Below are 18,774 nucleotides of genomic sequence, written 5' to 3' on the forward strand. Positions count from 1 at the left end.
GCACTTATCTAATTTTCTGAAGCAGACCAACTGCTTGGATCACTCCCAGTTTGGCCCAAACATGGTACGGAGACTGCGTTACTATCAATAACAGATGATCTCCATAGATATCAAGATAGAGGCTTTTCCGTTGTTCTGGTGCTGCTAGATCTGTCAGCAGCGTTCGATACTGTTTCTCACAGTATTTTACTTGAACGGTCTGATGACATTGGGCTAAAGAACACGGCTTTAGCTTGGCTAAAAAGCTTTCTATCTAACCGGACACAAACGGCTAGCATGGGTGCATTTCGTTCTGCTGAAATGGAGATTGCCAAGGGGGTGCCACAGGGCTCTTGTGTGAGCCCGACTCTTTTTAACATCTATGTGGCCCCCCTGGCAAATATCCTGAGAGAGTTTGGTTTCATCCCCGTATCTTACGCGGATGATACCCAGCTACTGTATCCTTTTAGACATCTTACGGACGAAGTGAAGGTTTCCTTTTCCAATGGCATGAAGGCAGTAGCCAAATGGATGTCATCAAACTGCCTTCAATGCAATGTAGGGAAGACAGAGGTCCTGCTTTTTGGAGAAGCAAAGATTCTGTGGACCCCAGATTGGTGGCCGCATGATCTCGGGCCAGTACCTGAACCCAAACTGGTTGTTAAAAACTAGGGGGTACGCCTGGATCAAGATCTTTCTCTGAAGCAGCATGCCAATGTAGTGGTAGGCACCTGCTTTCATGTGATCGGTCTTCTTCGAAAAGTCTTCCCCTTGCTGCCAGATGTCACCAGGAAAACCTTGGTACAGGCTCTGATTCTTAGTCGTTTAGACTATTGCAATGGGCTCTTGCTGTCAGCCAACGAGGGGGTTAAAGCCAAACTCCAAGTTGTGCAGAACACAGCAGCAAGGCTGGTTTTAAATGCCCCTCCAAGAGCGTCATCCAAACCACTCTTGGATAAGTTACATTGGCTTCCTGTTCGGAAAAGGGTGATATTTAAGACCTGCTGCCTTATTCATAAGAGTCTGAATGGATTAGGGCCAACACACTGGACAGACAAATTTGTACCTTACACTCCGCTGCGATCTCTCAGGTCTAGTAACCAGTTGCTCTTAACAGTGCCAGTTGCCAAGAAAGTAAGACAGGGTGGCAGGGCTTTGTCCGTAGTCGGTCCCACCCTGTGGAATGGATTACCCCTGCCACTTAGGAAATGTACAGAACATTTGAGTTTCAGAAAACAACTTAAGACCTTTTTGTTTCAGTCATAAATCATTTCCTTCTGGACTTTGACAGCGCTCTCTAGGTCACAGGCGCAGAGATACTCCTTGGGGAGTTGATTCGAGCGCGTTATAAACCTACAAATAAATGCCGTGAATGACCCCTATTCCAGTGTATCATAGCAAAACTAAGTTAAAATGTTGCCAATTTTTGGACCTGGAGATCAAGAAAGGTTTCATAAGAGGGATGATCCTTAGTAAGCAAATAGTGGTTTGTCAGCCTACCAGGGGTGGAACAACAAGAGACTGGTATGAATATATACCCAAAATACAATTAATTAAGTCCTGCATGGAATGTTAACATTGTCCTTATGTGACTCATGGGCCCTCCGTTTAAGCCACCCATTAACACCTGCCCCCTTAAATTTCTCTCTTGGAAAGTAGTTTTTTTAATTGCTATTACCCCCCTCAGGCGTGTTGGTGAGCTTTATCCAACTTCATAGAGACATGGTTGTGCTCCGCACCATCCCCAAATTCCTTCCAGATGTAGACTCTCATTTTTGCAGTGTGAATCTCTCTGGATTCACTATGCTGTGCCTTATTCCGCCATCTAGTGATTGGGTCCGGAATTGTAGTCTTTTTTTTTTAGGTCTCGTCTGAGCCAGCGCTTACGCTGCTCTAGCGAGACATTTAGTAGCTGCTTCAAAAGTGTTAGCTTGCTGGCCACCAGCTTGCTATTACGCGCACAAGCGAGCGCGACATACCACAATTTGGTGTCCTTCATGACGTCGACATGCTTCCTACGGAAGCTCCCAACTTTGGTCGCCATCTTCAGATTCTTTTTGCCGCCGTTCGGTCTGGACTGTTACCGAAGAGTTCCAGAATTTTTGGAAGAGGAATCAGAGAAGAAAATCGATGAAAATCAAAGTTTCAGCTACACCAGACTTCGGGTCAGGTAACCGGGACGACGAGAGAGAAGGTTTTCTACCGAGATCTCGACGTACAACGGAGAATGCGCTTGCAAGGGGCTCCCTGAGTGTTGGGATGGACAAAACACCTTTCAAGTTTTGCACCAATTGCCACCACAAGTACGCTCAGAAGGACCAGCATCCAGTCTGCAACCTCTGCCTGCCGCTCGACCACAACAGCGAGGACTGCAATGCGTGCTCTGCGTTCACACCCAAGACCCTCAGAGTAAGAGAGGCAGAGAAAGGCGAACCACACCATGCATGTGCATGGGCCACCTCCATCGCTCCGAGACTTGGGCGTCTCCAGTAGAGAGGAAGACAACATCGCCGAAGGACCAGAGGACTGCAAGGTTGTTGAGGTCCGTAAGAAGACGTTGAAGGAGGTAAAGGAGTTGACCCCTAGACTCTCGAGCGACACTCGAAAGGGTGAAGCTAAAGCCCCAAGCGACACTCGTAGTAGTGAAGTAAAGTCCTCAAAGGGAGCATTGCCTCCGAAACATTCCACGAAGGCAACAGCAACCAAGGACAGTCAGCTGAGCGGAATCTTCGAAAAGGACTCCCAGACGGCAAAAGCCCACAAAGTCTATATTGTCGAAGGTTGCCCTCGAAAAGGACACCTCTGCGCTGAGAAATTAAGGGCCGAAGTCCTCCAACTCTCGAAGCCGAACATGCTGCCGAGATGGAAAGGAAGAAGAGGAAGCTCGAGGCTGAAATGGCGAGCATCCTGCAGCGGAAAAGGGACTTCGATGAAAAGATAAGCCAATACACCATCCCGCCGAAACCCGTGCTTGAAGTCGAAAGACGCCAAGGACGCCGAACCTCCGAAAACGCCTGAACCGGTCGAAGAACATGAGGAGCAAGCTTATTATTTCGAAGGCGACGAGGATCCACAGTCCTACTGGGACTCGACATCCTCGGAGGCACAGGACTTTGAATGGCATGATCTTGATGCTGAATTGCCGGAAGAAGGGGAAGACACATACCCTTCGAGGCCTTCACCGCCATATGACATAGGGATCTTCAATATGGTCGTCCAAAAGGCTGCACAAACGTATGGGGTAAAGATGGAGGAGGAGAAGTCCAAGGCATGTTTCTCCTGGAAACTCTACTGCCTCAACAAACTAGGAGTCGGTTCCTGCCCATGCTCCCTAGTTTGCTGGATCAAGGAAGAGATTCCTTTAAAGAACCAGCAGTATGCAAAGCTGTGACTCCAAGGAACAGAGAAGTATAAATAATCCTCAAAGGACCCTGGATACATCCAAGGGTCAGTACCAGCCGATTCCATAATCACAGCAACAGCTAGGAAAAGGGCCAATGTACCCACTAATGCCGGACCACCTCCAGATAAGGAGAGTAGAAGGATGGATCTCACTGGGAGGAAGGTGGAGAGAAATGCGGCAATCCATTGGCGCATCCCAAACTCCGTTCTGATCAACAGGCACGCATACCAGCACTGGGAGGAAGTGGGACAACTCCTAAGGAATCTACCAGGCCAGTACCAACAAAGAGCGGCTCACCTGGTAGAAAAGGGCAAAAACATGGCGAACGCTTGCTTGAAATCGGCATTGGATGCTGCAGAGACGTCCAGCAGACTAATGATGATATGAGTGACTAAGAGAAGACACTGATGGCTCAATTTCTGTATTCAAGCCAGAGGTGCAAAGCGACATCCTGAACACACCTTTTAACGGAGAACAACTGTTTGGCACACCAGTTGACGAGAAGTTAACGCAGCTCAAGAAGAACGAGACAGCAAGGTCCATGGGAGCGCTGCAGTTCAGAGGGATGAGAAGTGGAAGACCCACAAGAAGAGTAAGTGGTAGGGGGGGGCAACATGCCTACCACATCGCACCAATTGTTTCATCAAGGCTTTCAAGGGAACAACCAAGGCCAGCAGCAGCAGGGACAGCAGCAGCGGAACTGGCAGTACAAGCCCCGGGTCCAGTCCTTTCGAGGGCGCGCAAACGGACGAGGACAGACACGAAGAGGAGGCCAACAGCCTCCCTCCAAGTGACTTCCCCATGAAGATACCACCCACCCTAGCAACACCTCTGGGTGGGCACAAAGACATATGAAAAAGCAGCAACTGGATGTTCCACGACAAACAGTACCTCGAACACACGCCAGTAGGGGGCAGAATAAGAGACTTCATCCAGGAGTTGAGGAACGTCGCAACAGAAAAGTGGATACTAAACATCATACACTATGGATACTGTGTAGAGCTAGAGAAACAACCTCCAAATAGAAACCCAAGAAGAAAGGCACACTCAGCAAAAGAACTCTTGCTCTTGCGACTAGAGGAGCAAGAACTGCTCAACAAGGAGGTGATAGAGATAGTGCCGAACATCCAAAGGAACAAATGGGTCTACTCAACTTACTTCCTCGTGCCAAAGGTGGACGAAACTCAGACCTATCCTAGATCTAAAGTTCTTGAAGAAATTCATAAAGATTCAAAATGACTTCCTTACAAGAGGTAATACCACAAATACAACAAGAAGATTTCCTGGCAACTATAGATTTAAAGGACGCGTACTTACACATCCCCATAAATCACAAGCCTAACCGTCTATTAAGGTTTGTGATCAACCAAAGTCACTACCAGTTCACAGTACTGGCATTCGGACTCCAATCCGCACCAAGGGTGTTTACAAAATGCCTAGCAGCTGTCGAAGCACACCTATGAAGGCAAGGAATACACTTATACCCCTACCTCGACGACTGGCTCGTAAAGGCTAGTTCGTACAGCCAATGCAATCAACATATCCAGCAGGTCATATTAACACGGATACAACTGGGTTTCTCAATCCATTGGGAAAAATCCTCAACAGAATGGGAGCTAATCAAAATATTCTTAAGGGCGGAGATCGACTCCATACAGGCCAAAGTGTTCCTCAGCAGGAAGAGAACATTTGCAATGCTGAAGGAAACACATTACCGCAAGGGGCAAGTTCTGACAGTGAGGACGGTGAGCAAGCTGATGGGAATTATGGCGTTATGCATTCACCTAGTCAGTATATTCGACTACACATGAGACCATTCCAGGAATGGATACAGCAGCAATGGTCACAGGGAGTTGGGAAGATCTAGTGGTTGTCACACACTCAGTGCATCAGGAAATAGCGTGGTGGAACAAAGAACATATCACAGGGGAAACCTTTCACACAACCAACTCCAACAGTGACTATCGCAACGGACGCCTCCCAGCTGGGGTGGGGCGCACACATGAACAAGCTGAAGGTGAGGGGGCTATGGTCGCAGTAGAAATGCAGTCAAGCACATAAATTACCTGGAACAGTGTTCCTAGCCTTAAAAGCCTTTCAAAAGGAGCTGTACAGAAACAGGGTGTTGATCCAAACAGACAACACCACAACCATGTTCTACATCAACAAACAAGGAGGAACACAATCAGTAGGACTATCAGGGCTAGCACAGGAAATATGGACATGGGCCATTCCACTAGCAATACATCTCCAGGAGAAGGACAATGTGGAAGCAGACCGACTCAGCAGGCAGACATCAGCATCCCACGCATGGGAGATCAACCAGCAGGAAATACAAAATATTCCGGAAGTGGTGTACACCGCAAATAGACCTATTTGCAACACACCAAAATGCAAAATGCCAGCACTTCGCATCCAGACAACCAGACAATCAGCCACAAGGGAATGCCCTATGGATAAGTTGGTCAAAGACATTTGCATACACTTTTCCCCCCCGATACCACTGATGCACATGGTACTCAGCAAATGCAGGATCAGCCACGTGTTGCTGATACTAATAGCACCTCAGTGGGCCAGACAGTCATGGTTCTCACAAATAGTAGAGATGGTGCATGCACCAGCACCCAGATTCCCAAAAAGAAGGGATCTGTAATAATGCAGAACGGAAGGGTGCTACACCCAGAGCCAGAGAGCCTCAGCCTAGCGGCATGGCTCCTGAGGACCTAGAGTTTGCACACCTCAAACTTGTGGCGAGCACAATGGCAGTGCCCAGGAAGGCGAGAAGACCTACCACAAGGAAATGCTACGTAGCAAAATGGAAAAGATTCTCCGAATGGTGCATTAGGGAGAAACTGCAAAGGAAAATTACAAAGTAGTCAACACTACTAAAATACTTAACACATCTACTGCAAAGTAAACAAAGCTACACATCCCTAAGGGTACACTTAGCGGCGATAGTGGCTTACACAAGAGGAGAAACAAGGAAGTTTCTTCACTTCCCAAGTAGTAAAATGATTTCTATAAGGAGCAAAGAGAATCCCACCTCCAAACAGAATGCCAGCACCAGCATGGAACCTCAACGTAGTGCTAACTCAATTGATGAAGGCACCATTTGAGCCGATTCACAAGGCTACACTGCACATGCTCACGCTAAAGACGGCCTTCTTAGTGGCTTTCACATCACTACGAAGAGTAAGTGAGTTGCAGGCGCTAACACTTCAAGAACCCTACCTGCAGATACACAGTGATACGATTGTGATGAGAACTGACCCACACTTCATGCCGAAGGTGGTGTCACAGTTCCACATCAACCAAACAATCCAAATACCTATTTTTTTCCAAAAACCAACCACTAGCACAGAAAGGGCACTGCACACACTGGACGCCGGGAGGGCTAATATGCACTATATAGAAAGGACACAGGAGTGCAGAAAGACAAAGCAACTGTCTCCTTAGCCAGCAGTTTTTTGGGACAACCAGTTACCAAAAATACCATTGCCCGGTGGATTGCATAAACCATACAACTATGCCACAAACAAGAAGGGCAACTGTTACAAGGAGCAGCTCATGCTCACTCAACAAGGAAGAAAGGAGCAACAATTGTGTTTCTAGCTAACACACCAATTCAGGACATTTGCCAGGCTGCAACATGGTCTTCAGTGCACATGTTCATGAGCACTACTGTGTAGATATCCAAATGAACAAAGAAGCGCAAGATGGACAGAAGTACTTACAACACATATTCAGTAACCAGTGCTCATCTTTCACCCAGCCACCAGAATAGGGACACACCGCTACAAAGTCTAAGCACAGCATAGTGAATCCAGAAAGATTCACGCTGCAAAAAATTTAGTTTCTTACCTGTTGGTGTAGTTTTGCAGCTTGAAGACTTTCCCCATTCACTAGTGAACCCACCCTCCTCCGCTAGAAAGAAGAGACCGGAGAAAAGGGATTAAAAGATTAAAAAGACTTTAGAAAGCAAGAGGAAAAACAAGAACACAAGACAAGTAAAAAGAAACCGAAGATGGCGATCAAAGGTGGGAGCTTCCGGAGGAAGCACGTCGACGTCACGAAGGACACTAAATGGTGGTATGAAAAAAAGACTACAATTCCGGACCCAACCACTCGATGGTGGAATAAAGCACAGCATAGTGAATCCAGAAAGTCTTCAAGCTGCAAAACTACACCGACAGGTAAGAAACTATACGTTCCACCTCAGTCAATCAATTGATTTACCGGTTTGTTTCCACAACCAGACTGTTGCGTAAAAGGCTCTCCTTGTATTTAGTTATTAAAAGAGCCCTTATGTACTTCACTGATAGAACAAAACCGTTTAGAAAAACTCAACAGCTTGTTTATTTCTCACTGCCTCATAAAGGAAAGGCCTTTTCGAAATCAGGCATTGCAAGATGGATAGTTAAATGGATTCAAACATGTTAGGCTAAGGCTAAAAGAACAATGCCTACAAGTCCTAGAGCACATTCTACTCAAAAGAAATTAACTTGTATGGCCTTCCTAGGAAACATCCCAATAGCTGAAATATGTAAAGCAGCTACATGGTCTCCACCACAAACTTTTACTAAACACAACTAAGGGAATGTTCTTGCAGGCCAGCAAGCTAATTTGCTACGTACACTTTTCCAAACAACTGCAACACCCACAGTTTAGCCACTGCTTTTGAGGAGGACAGTTTTACAGTCTATGCAAAGCATGTGTATCTACAGCCACACTTGCATACGACTTGTGGAATGTTGTGTGGTAGATTCACATGCCGTTCACCCTCCTCCCCAGAGACCTGTGGCCATTGCAGTTTATTCGCTCTTTTTATATTCGTTCAATATTTGCATGGAAATCTCTTAACTCATCACTTAGTTTTACTCTCCATTCTCAGCCGCTGTGCTGGAGAACATTCTAACAATGGATTTGATGCCCATGCGCATTATCACCAAGAGGAGTGCCTCTACCTTGTAACTCGAAAGATTTATTTAAAGAAAAAATACTTTCACACATCTGGACCCAACACTAGATGGCAAGAGTATCCAAAGCATGTCAATCTACACCACAACCTGCCATGAACAGATGATTTAAGGGTAACATTGTCCTCTCTTGGTCTGAGTTCCTGCTCCATTAGCGATTGTCGAATGAATGTGATTTTTAATAACATTATTTTCCTCAAAAAATTCTTTTTTTTATCTTTTGAGAAGATACTGTTGGTAATTGAGAGGTGACGCAAACACTGAGTAGCACTCAAAGACACGGTTTATTATTGCTACCACTTTGTTTTAAAATGTAATCTGGCCTGTAAATGGGGTTTTGTGGAGAAGGGTATACGCAGTGCTAATCATCATGACCACCTCTCTACTATCAAAGTCCTAAAACAAGTTGGAAAGTTCTGGTATGTTTTTACTTTTTTAACGAAATTGTTAATTTTAATTCTCATTGTGGTGTTCTCCATCTAGCAGCGTGACGAGACTCCTTCAAATCTGCATGAATCTGCATGCGACTGCGTATGCTCTGCTCTTTATGCTATTGAGAACGTGGAGACCAGTATGCCCCTAGCAATGCAACTTTTCCAGGGAGTGCTGACCTTGGAGTCTGCCTACCATATGGCTGTAGCACGGGAGGACTTGGACAAGTAAGTGCAACTTTGTTAGTCTGTTAAAAGGAAAGGATTGGCTTGTTTTGCCCATCTGGAGAATCACTCACTCATTGCAGGGTTGCACATTTGAGTACATTGCATTTTGGTTTAATTGAAAGAGCCAGACTTAAGTCGTCTTATTGTGGTGGTCTACGCTGCTCTATGTGGATTTTATTTATAAGCTAGGTTTGGTTGTCCTATTTACAGATTAGATGGGAAAAAAAATGTTAGTAAGTGCTAAAATGAAAGCATTTTGTATGTTGAACTAATATAAACAAGCTCACCAATTTATAATCTTGTACAGATAGAGGAGTTTAGTAAATGTCAAATCTCATTTGGACTGGTCTTTTGAATTTTTAATGCATCTCGTCCATCCAGATCTCGTGCTTCTGACATTGCTCAGCCAGAGCCCACTCCCCCGCATCCCTACACCACTTTTTGTATGTAGTTACCTGAGGAGACATCCATCTTATAGCTATGCTACGATTAGCCAGCAGCAGACCCAGCACTGCAAATTTGTAATGCAATTTGCTTCCACTTGGACTCGGTAGGAAATGTAACAGGCAGTGGCGGATCATGTGGTCAATATGTATGTCAGTCACCTCACGAAGTTTGCTTGTCAGCACATTCCCATACTCTGCCTGGTCTGGACACCCACAGGCCATATGCAAGTAATATGTCTCATTTGCTGCACACCTGGTGCAGGAGCCAGACCTAGTCCTATATATACACCCTGCAAACTCTTTGGCGAAAGATAAGTACAATGCAAGACATAAAAGTGTGCTCGCTTAAATCGTGTGTTACAGGAAACTTCCTGCGCTACTTTTGGTCCATCAAGGGCTCCTCTAAGTCACTTTCCATACTAAGTCTTGCAACCATTGTTGTGGCCGGCCTATCCTGCTTTAGTGTGCCATACCGTTGTGAGACCAGTCCCCGAGAGCAGCCCCATCTAACACCACCTCTAGCCTTACTGACACCACTGGGGTCAGTGGGCAACCCGTCCAAATGTCACCAGCTGTGTTAATAATTTGGCAACATTTATAAATTGACCGGGGGCCATGCCAAACGTGACCTGAGCCTCTTCAAACGTTATACACCTCTCACCTGGATACCGATCCCCCAAAGTTTTGCAACCCCCTGCAGTCCCTATCTCCTGTAACATAACTTGTTTGATCTGCACAAAAGGCTTCAAACACCACAATGGTAGTCTTGTGGAATATGGGGCCTGGTGTAGCGCCCATCTCCATGACGTCTACCACACAATATATAGGCAGTCTTGGTGTAACCTAGCCCCTTCCATAAGACCGGGACGGCTGATCCGCACCCTTTGTACTCAACAACCTCTTCCTTCCTTTAGAGCCACCAGAGTACCAGTGTGCTGTATCTGTGCTGCCTTTTCGTATAGTACCAGATCCGGCAATCCCAACCCTCCATCCTCCATGTTCAACTTGAGGACCCAAAGACCCACTCGGCTGTGCTTACCAGCCCAAACCTGGGCGATCAAGAGGCTGTCCACCCTCTGAAATGTCAAACGACCTAAAGGAAAGTACATGTTCTGCAGTACATCAAGACAACGGGGCTGGAACACCATTTGGTGACCGTGACACTGCCAGTAATTGACTGCAGTAGTTGGCTCCAAAAGGCCCCTGAGCTCTCCCCACGTTATACGCAAATTGAAATTTGGTCTTGTGTGCCACTGGTATTCCTAGGTACCAGAAGTTATCTTAATGCCCACTGCAAGCCGAAGTCCAGAAGGGGGTTTACAATATCGCTGACATACCCTGGTATAGAGACTGTCAGTGACAGTCACATTCAGCTGAAGGTCGGACAACCTCCCAAACACACACAATGTCCCTCAGGACTGCATCACGCTCACCAGTCTACGTACGTACACCAGGGCATCATCAGTATATGGTATACTATATGCTCAGGGTCTCCCACCTGTACCCCCTGGCGCTTTAGCATGGCTCTCAAGTATGCCTCAAGCGGCTCTATGTCCAGCACAAACAGGAGAGGAGACGGGGCAACCTTGTCTATCCTCCTCTGTATGTCCAGGCTACAAGAGACCTAATTCCGAGATTTGGTGTTGACCCAGGGCCCAGTGTATAATAGCGCTATCCATTTCAGCAGGTTTGCACCAAAGCCCACATGTTTCAAGACCACCCAAATCTATTCCTAACCGATCATATCAAAAGCTTTTTTTTATGTCTAGTCCACCACTGCCATCTTCGTCTTCATAATCTGCAACTAGTGCTTAGCATGCCTGAGTCTGCAGATATATGAGGGTGCTTCTATGTGGTATTTATTTATTTATTTATTTATTCAAAGTTTTATATAGCGCGAACAGGATCCTTACAGATATCAGAGCGCTTCACAAAGACAGGGAAGGGACAGTAGGAGTCAACAGAGATAATGGGAACAGTATAATAGTCAGTAACATGGTAATAACATGGATAATAAAAACATACAGAAAACCAATCCATATACAATCAGGTAAGGAAGTAATATAGGACAGCACAAGTCATTGATCCCACTACAGAGGTGTACAGGAGGATCAGTAAACCAACGTGTATCATATCTTGGTCGGTAGTAAGAGAGTAGCGTAGTGGAGCCCCCAACAAGTAGAGTATAGTGCCAGGGGATAGGGTGAGCAGTGATACAAAGCAATGCAGAGTCCTGTATTGATCTTTGTATACCAGCTGCCTGACTTAGAAAGGATTTTCACATCCACATTTATGAAGGACAATGGCTGATATAAGCCTGAGACATTCTGGATTCCTGTCTGTTTTCGGAAGCATGACTGAGAACCTTCGTCATGGTCTAGTGGAGTACTCCTCTTGGTCAGTGCGAAGTCCAGGACCTCACTCTGCAAAGCACCCAGTTTCCCCAAATCTAAGCTGGCTAAGAACTCACTCACCCCAGAGGTAGCACAATCTGCGCGTTGTTGGTACAGGCACGGCAAAAACTGTCAGCTCTCCCTATTGATCCCAGCTTGCATCGTGAATAGGCTACCATCTGATGACTGCAGGGACATTATCAAAGTGGCCGGCCTCTCCCTATGGAGGAGACATGCCAGGAGGTGGCCACACCAATCACGCGGCCTATGCAGCAACTGCATGTATCCCCTCAGTGTGAAGTTATCTAACCTAGCCCCACTCACCGCCAGCATGGCTTTTACTATCTTGTCCTGCAATAGGGGAATTCTCTGTTCCTCCCACTGCATTCCAGCCAGTGCAACCTCCTTAACCCATATCTCTCTCTCAAGCTGACAATTAAAGCCCAACACCGTAGAACGACACCCCACCCCCCTGAAGAGCAGCTTTAAGAGCGTCCCATTTATTAGCCCTATTGTCAGTGGACCTCCAGCTACCATCCAAAATGCTCACCAGGGCCTCCCGAATATCAGACCCCAAAGTGTCATCACATAGCTCCTCAGGAGGCAAACGCCAGATAGGAATAGACTGAAGTACACTACACCACACATATGTCATGCGCACTGGAGCATAATAGTGTTCCATTGCGACCACCTGGCCATCCAGTTCTCTTGCTACCAGGATCTTGTCCTGCCTGCTGTACATAACATGTAGTTCGAGGCATGTGGGCTGCTGAATTCATGTCTGTGCATAGATCGCCGCCTAGTGTTAAGTCCGGATGATTGCACTTTGTTGTCTTGGAAGAATTTTCGAAGTATCATGAGATAGGTGACTCCTCCCCTGGACTACAATGCGCATGGGCATCTTCTCCGTCCTCAGATTGTTTTTCTCCGCCATTAGGTTCGGATGCTACTCCTGTACTCCAACTTCGGAATCGAAACAAAACTTTTCTAAAGGCCAAAAGGCCTTCGGCGGTATTGTTCTCGTTCGGTACCTCTCTACTCGATCAAGCTTTCCATCTCGACTCGGTCGTCGAGCCTTTTCGACGCCTTGTGAGCCTACCGTCGATGGAAAGAAGCCTGTTTAAAAGGTGCCCACAATGCCACTCCAAGTTCCCACATACTGACAAACACTCGGTATGCAACAAGTGCCTTTCCCCAGACCATAGGGAAGAAACCTGCCCAGCCTGCGCCCAGTTTCAGTCGAAGAAAACTATACGGATCCGACGGGCCGCTAGGCAAGAGATGCAGCGACAGTCGCCGGAACATCTTCGATGATGACCAAGAACTACCGGAAGTTCAGAATTCGGACCTAGAGATCGTCACCGTCAAGGACTACTCGGACTCCGATGTAGAGATCCCGCCGGGGCAAATCGTGAGTGCACAGCCCCCGACACCAATTACCCCGCAACCAAAGGCTCCGGTCGAGGCATCACCAAAAGGCCTTAGCCAAGATCCGAAAAAAGTTTCGCCAGCCCCGCCATCCGGCTCGGCACCGAAACCTTCAGAGACCCCAGGGCCCAGTACCATCATCCCTAAGAAGTTTCCAGAGCCAAAGAAGGTCGTCGACCCGAAGGCCGTCAAACCGAAAAAGGCCGTACAGCCCAAAAGCGTCGAGCCAAAAAGGGGAGTCGAACCGAACAAGGACACACAGCCAAAGGCCGCCGAACCAAAAAAGGTCGCAGAGCCGAAAAAGCCCACTGTGCCAAAAACCGTCGACCCAGCAAAGGTCGCTGACAAGAAGGGTGCCGTACCGAAGCCCGTACCAAGGACGGACAAGGCTATCGACCCGAAAAAGTGCTCCGAAGACACCAGTCGATCCAAAAAAGACCATCGACTCGGAAAAGGACAAGCAACCAAAAAAGCCTATCGAGCACAAAAAACATATCGAGCTGAAAGATCCGGTCGACCCGAAAAAAGGGCCCGAGCCGAAAAAAAGCAGTAAAACACCAAAAGTCGTCGAAAAAGGTGATACCAACCCAAAAAAGTCTAACACTCAGCCAAGGACTCTAGTTTAAGAATTCCTCCATTCAGATCCAGCAGACGACCAAGCAAAAATATATATTAACCCAGACACTGGGAAAGTCACAATCCTGCACAGGAAGAAGAGACCATTGGACACTGGCTCTCATTCCCCTAGTCCATTAAAGAAAAAGGACTTTGGGACTTGTCCCTCTAGGCCCTTCATCCCTTTCTATCCTATCGTGCCTACTACACCTTTTGCACCTTACTCTCCTTCTCACCATGGGGACAATGAGGGGAACACAGGGGAAAATCCACAGTCAGAATATGATTTTCCACAAGATCCTCAACCACAAGAGGAACCATGGGAGGAGCCAACAGACCCTTATAACACCCATCCCATCCCTGATGTACCCTCTTATCCAACTAGGCCGTCACCTACTGATGACACCGTTGTCTTCAACCAACTCATAGACAGGGCAGCGCAGTACCACAACGTAGACATGCATAATGACCCTGTTGAAGAAGACTTCTTATTTGACACCTTCCCCACTTCAGAAACGAGTGTCAGACACTTCCTATGTTAAAGGGAGTGCTAAAACACACACCTGACATATTTAAGGATACAGCCAGGGCACGAGTAATCAATCCCAGGATAGAAAAAAAGTATAGCACAGCCCCTACAGACCCTACCTACATCAGAGGGCAGTTACCATTAGACTCACTGGTAGTGGCTAATGCACGTAAAAGGGCCAACTCCCAAACAACGGGGGAAGTACCTCCCCTCCGATAAGGAATCAAAGATACTAGAGGCGTCGGGTAAAAGGGTAGCAGCACAAGCCTCCAACTCATGGAGGATTGCTAACACACAAGCACTACTGGCTCGTTACGACAGGGCACATTATGACCAGCTCGAAATCCTAATGCAACACCTACCTGAGCCTTTTAAAGCACAAGCTGATGACCTCATACAGGAGGGAAAATGTATTACAAATGCCTCCATTAAATGTGCACTTGACGCAGCAGACACAGCAGCCAGGTCAATTAACACTAGCGTCTTACTACGAAGACATGCATGGCTGCGCATCTCAGGCTTTAAGAATGAGGTGCAGTCCACCATTCTCAACCAGCCAGTCAATCAGGACTTTCTATTTGGGCCTGCTGTCTACACCATTTTAGACAAAATGAAAAAAGACACAAACCACAAAATCAATGGGGGCATTGCAGTTTCAGCAACATAGAGGCTCCTTTCGATGCTCCTCATACAGAGCAACTACACGAGGAAATACCTCCCAGACGTCATCCTCATACAAAAGCAACACACAGGGTTCCTTTACCAAAAACTCAGAGGAGGTTATAGGGGCAACAATAATAAGGGAAGAAGACGTGGAGGCAATAACACCAGAGCCTCCACTGCCACAAAACAGTGACTTTATCACGCTACCTCCAGACCACCTAACACTGGTCGGAGGCAGACTCCAACAGTTCCTACCTGTCTGGCACGCAATTACCATGGACAGGTGGGTGAGAGAAATTATCCAGTATGGTTATTGCCTAGAACTGACTTCTACACCACCGAACATACCACCCAGACACCGTCCAATGTCCACGGAATACATCACCCTGCTCCAACAAGAGGTGAAATGCATGCTGGAAAAGGGGGCCATAGAGCCAGTCCCTTTCCACCAGCAAGGGGCAGGAGTATACTCCCTATACTGCCTTATTCCCAAGAAGGACGGTTCCCTCAGACCAATACTGGACCTCAGACCCCTAAATCAATACATACTGTCGGAGCACTTCCATATGATCACACTACAGCAAGTGCTCCCGTTGCTACAAGGAGACTTCCTAGCAACACTGGATCTCAAAGATGCGTATTTTCACATACCTATCCATCCAGCACACAGAAAATATCTCAGGTTCACAATAGAGGGGCAACACTACCAATTCAAGGTTTTGCCCTTCGGGCTTACCACGGCTCCAAGAGTGTTAACAAAATGCTTAGCGACAGTGGCAGCACATCTCAGAAGGCAACACATCCATGTGTTCCCTTATCTAGATGATTGGCTAATACAAGCAAAAAATCGTACCAACCCAGTGTGCAACACACGTCTCAAACACTTCAGTTGCTACACAGCCTAGGGTTTTCGATAAACTACCCAAAATGCATCTGCAACCATCCTACACACAACAATATCTGGGAGCCACTATAGACACCTCCGTGGCAAAGGCATACCCAAACTAAGCGAGGATAGCCAGCATGCAGATACTTATTCGCAAATTTCTGCCACAACACTCTCTGCCGGCTCGAGTCTTCATGCAACTCGTAGGCATGATGGCCTCCTGCATATTCATTGTCCCCCATGCCAGACTTCAAATGCATCCCCTACAAGAATGCCTAGCACGGCAATGGAACCAGGCTCGAGGAGAACTAAAAGACCTAGTGTTGATAGACAGTCGCGCTCACAACTCTGCAGTGGTGGAACCCACAAAACCTTTCCAAGGGGTGACTGTTCCAATAGCCAGTTCCACAGCTAGTACTAACAGCGGACGCATCACTGACAGGCTGGGCAGCCCATCTCCTTCAATACACAGTACAAGGGCTCTGGACAACCAAACAAAAGAAACTGCATATCAACCAACTAGAGTTGCTAGCGATTTTCCTAGCCCTGAAAGCATTTCAGAAATACTTGTACAGCAAGACAGTGTTGATCCGGACGGACAACATGACCGCAATGTACTATATCCAGAAACTGGGAGGAACGCACTCTCCACAGCTGTCCCACCTGGCACAAAGCATATGGAAGTGGACGATTCCCAAAAACATTTTTCTACTCGCAGAACATCTTCCAGGGAAGGACAATCAGATAGCGGACCTGCTCAGCAGGCACAGCCAACAACTACACGAATGGGAGATTCACCCCCAAGTTCTCCAACAATTCTTCGAACAGTGGGGTCACCCAGAAATAGACCTGTTTGCCACATAAGAGAACTCCAAATGCCAGTACTTTGCCGCCAGGTTCCCACATCGGTTGTCACAGGGCAATGCGATATGGATGAACTGGTCAGGCAGATTTGCGTACGCTTTCCCCCCAGCACCCCTAATCCCGCTGGTGGCGCACAAACTGTGACAACGCTCACTCACACTAATCCTAGTTGCTCCCACATGGGCGAGACAACCGTGGTACACAACTTTCCTGGAACTTTCAGTAGTTCCACATCAAAGACTGTGCCTCGCACCCCATCTTCTAACTCAGAACCATGGAGAAATCAGGCAACCAGATCCCAATCAGATGAACCTAGCGATCTGGCTCCTGAGGTCTTAGAGTTTGTGTAGGAGAGTAGGGTCTGCTATCCTATGGTCACCCCAAATTTTAGCTTTTTGCTTCACTGGTTTTGGACTACTGAGGCTGTGGGCCTGCTAATCAGACCCCCAGCCTGCTGTTCTCTCTCTAAATTATTAATACATGTGCTATAGGTACATACCACAATTGGAAATGGACTCCTTGTCAGCCCCTGTACCATGCACTATAGGTGCTCAGGGCATAGGTGCCACCAAGGCCTACCAGGGGCTGCAGCATATCTTTTGCCACCCCTGGCTGGTTCTTAAATTGACACAACTGGCTGATCACTCAGCTGGGGCAAGGTGGTGTAATCACCTCTTGCTTAGATATAGTATACCTATATCTGGACACATATAAACCTGTGAGTCACTCCTATGGAAGGCCTTATCAATCCTGGAGGCAGAGTGCGTGGTTTAATGTGAGATGGAGCTCTAGCATGAGCTAAGCCTGTCCGCAGCCGTCGGGAACAAATCCCTAAGCTGTTTCAGGATAATGCCATACCATATACTATTAAGTGCATTATAATCCTCGCAGTTATATAGCAACTTTGGTTTGGCTTTATCAAAACATGTCGTGTAAAGTGTCATACGATTTGGAATACTATCCCCTCGCCAGTTCTGGCGACGGGGATAGCATTCCACCCCTCTAGAGGGGTAAGACATGTTACTTTACTTAAATGCGGTTAATTTCTAAAAGGGCCTCAGATCCACAAAATGGATGCTTCTGCCACAGACACAAGTCTGACCCCCTGAAGCTGACCGAAACTCAGCCAAAGGGGCCTGGACAAAGGGTTTCCTGTCGCAGGGAGGTGTCACACCCCCCCAGACAGGAGATAGTGGATTGTAGCAGGGAGGTTTGAAAGAAACCAGACACTGCCTGGGGAGCACAAGGCTGCCCCTTGCATAATCCGGTCAAACCGGTTCTGGGGCACACCAGCCCCAGTCCCAGCGCGGCCTGGATCAAAGGAAAGGGGTGTATCCACCCCCTTCCTGGGTCCCACCCATAGGAGGGGACCTAGCAGGTAATCCAGCCCCCCAGATTCGAATAAGAGTGGGAGCAGTGCCAATGCACTGCAGATTATCCTGATGAAACATAAGAAACGAAACTCTGGACCCTTCGACATCCTACTCAACGTAGAAGACTGAAGAATCTCCCTTGTGGTCAAGGAGTGACCACCCTGTGCAAACAGGCACCACCCAGCACCTCGACGTCTGCTTTGTTGCAGTTCCCGCCGGAACTCGAGCGACAGAGATCGACGAGATCAAGCTTGCCTGCCTTCTAACAGCCCGATCCACAGTCCCTGCAGAGCTGAGACCCGTGGAGGCGACCGGAAGCGTGGGGCACGCCATCTTGGAAAGACCACGAGACGCTGACCGTGCAGCCCACGAGTGACCCTCGAAGCTGTACACCGGGGTTTGAGAAGCCCCAACCCTGAGCCACTCTTGCACCGAAGTTCAGCCCTCCACACTCGACGAGTGCTGCGTGGGGCCCTTCTGCTTCTTTTGGCTCAACGCGTTGGCCAGTCCCTTGCCAGCTGGCTTGTGGCCCCTCTGCCGACGAAAAACGAAATACAACT

General features: G+C 47.5%; 1 protein-coding gene across 3 annotated transcripts in view; it reads left to right on the plus strand.

Moving 5' to 3' along the window:
• TNPO3 (transportin 3) overlaps window positions 1–18,774 on the plus strand; it is a 1,288,661-nt gene that overhangs the window by 288,095 nt on the left and 981,792 nt on the right. For all 3 annotated transcript variants that reach the window (XM_078677788.1, XM_078677785.1, XM_078677786.1), the window contains exon 6: window positions 8,842–9,017. In XM_078677788.1, coding sequence (XP_078533914.1) covers window positions 8,842–9,017 — 176 coding nt within the window. The remainder of the gene's footprint in view (window positions 1–8,841; window positions 9,018–18,774) is intronic.

The sequence above is a fragment of the Lissotriton helveticus genome, chromosome 1_1 (assembly GCF_964261635.1).
Source record: "Lissotriton helveticus chromosome 1_1, aLisHel1.1, whole genome shotgun sequence".
NCBI lineage: Eukaryota > Metazoa > Chordata > Amphibia > Caudata > Salamandridae > Lissotriton > Lissotriton helveticus.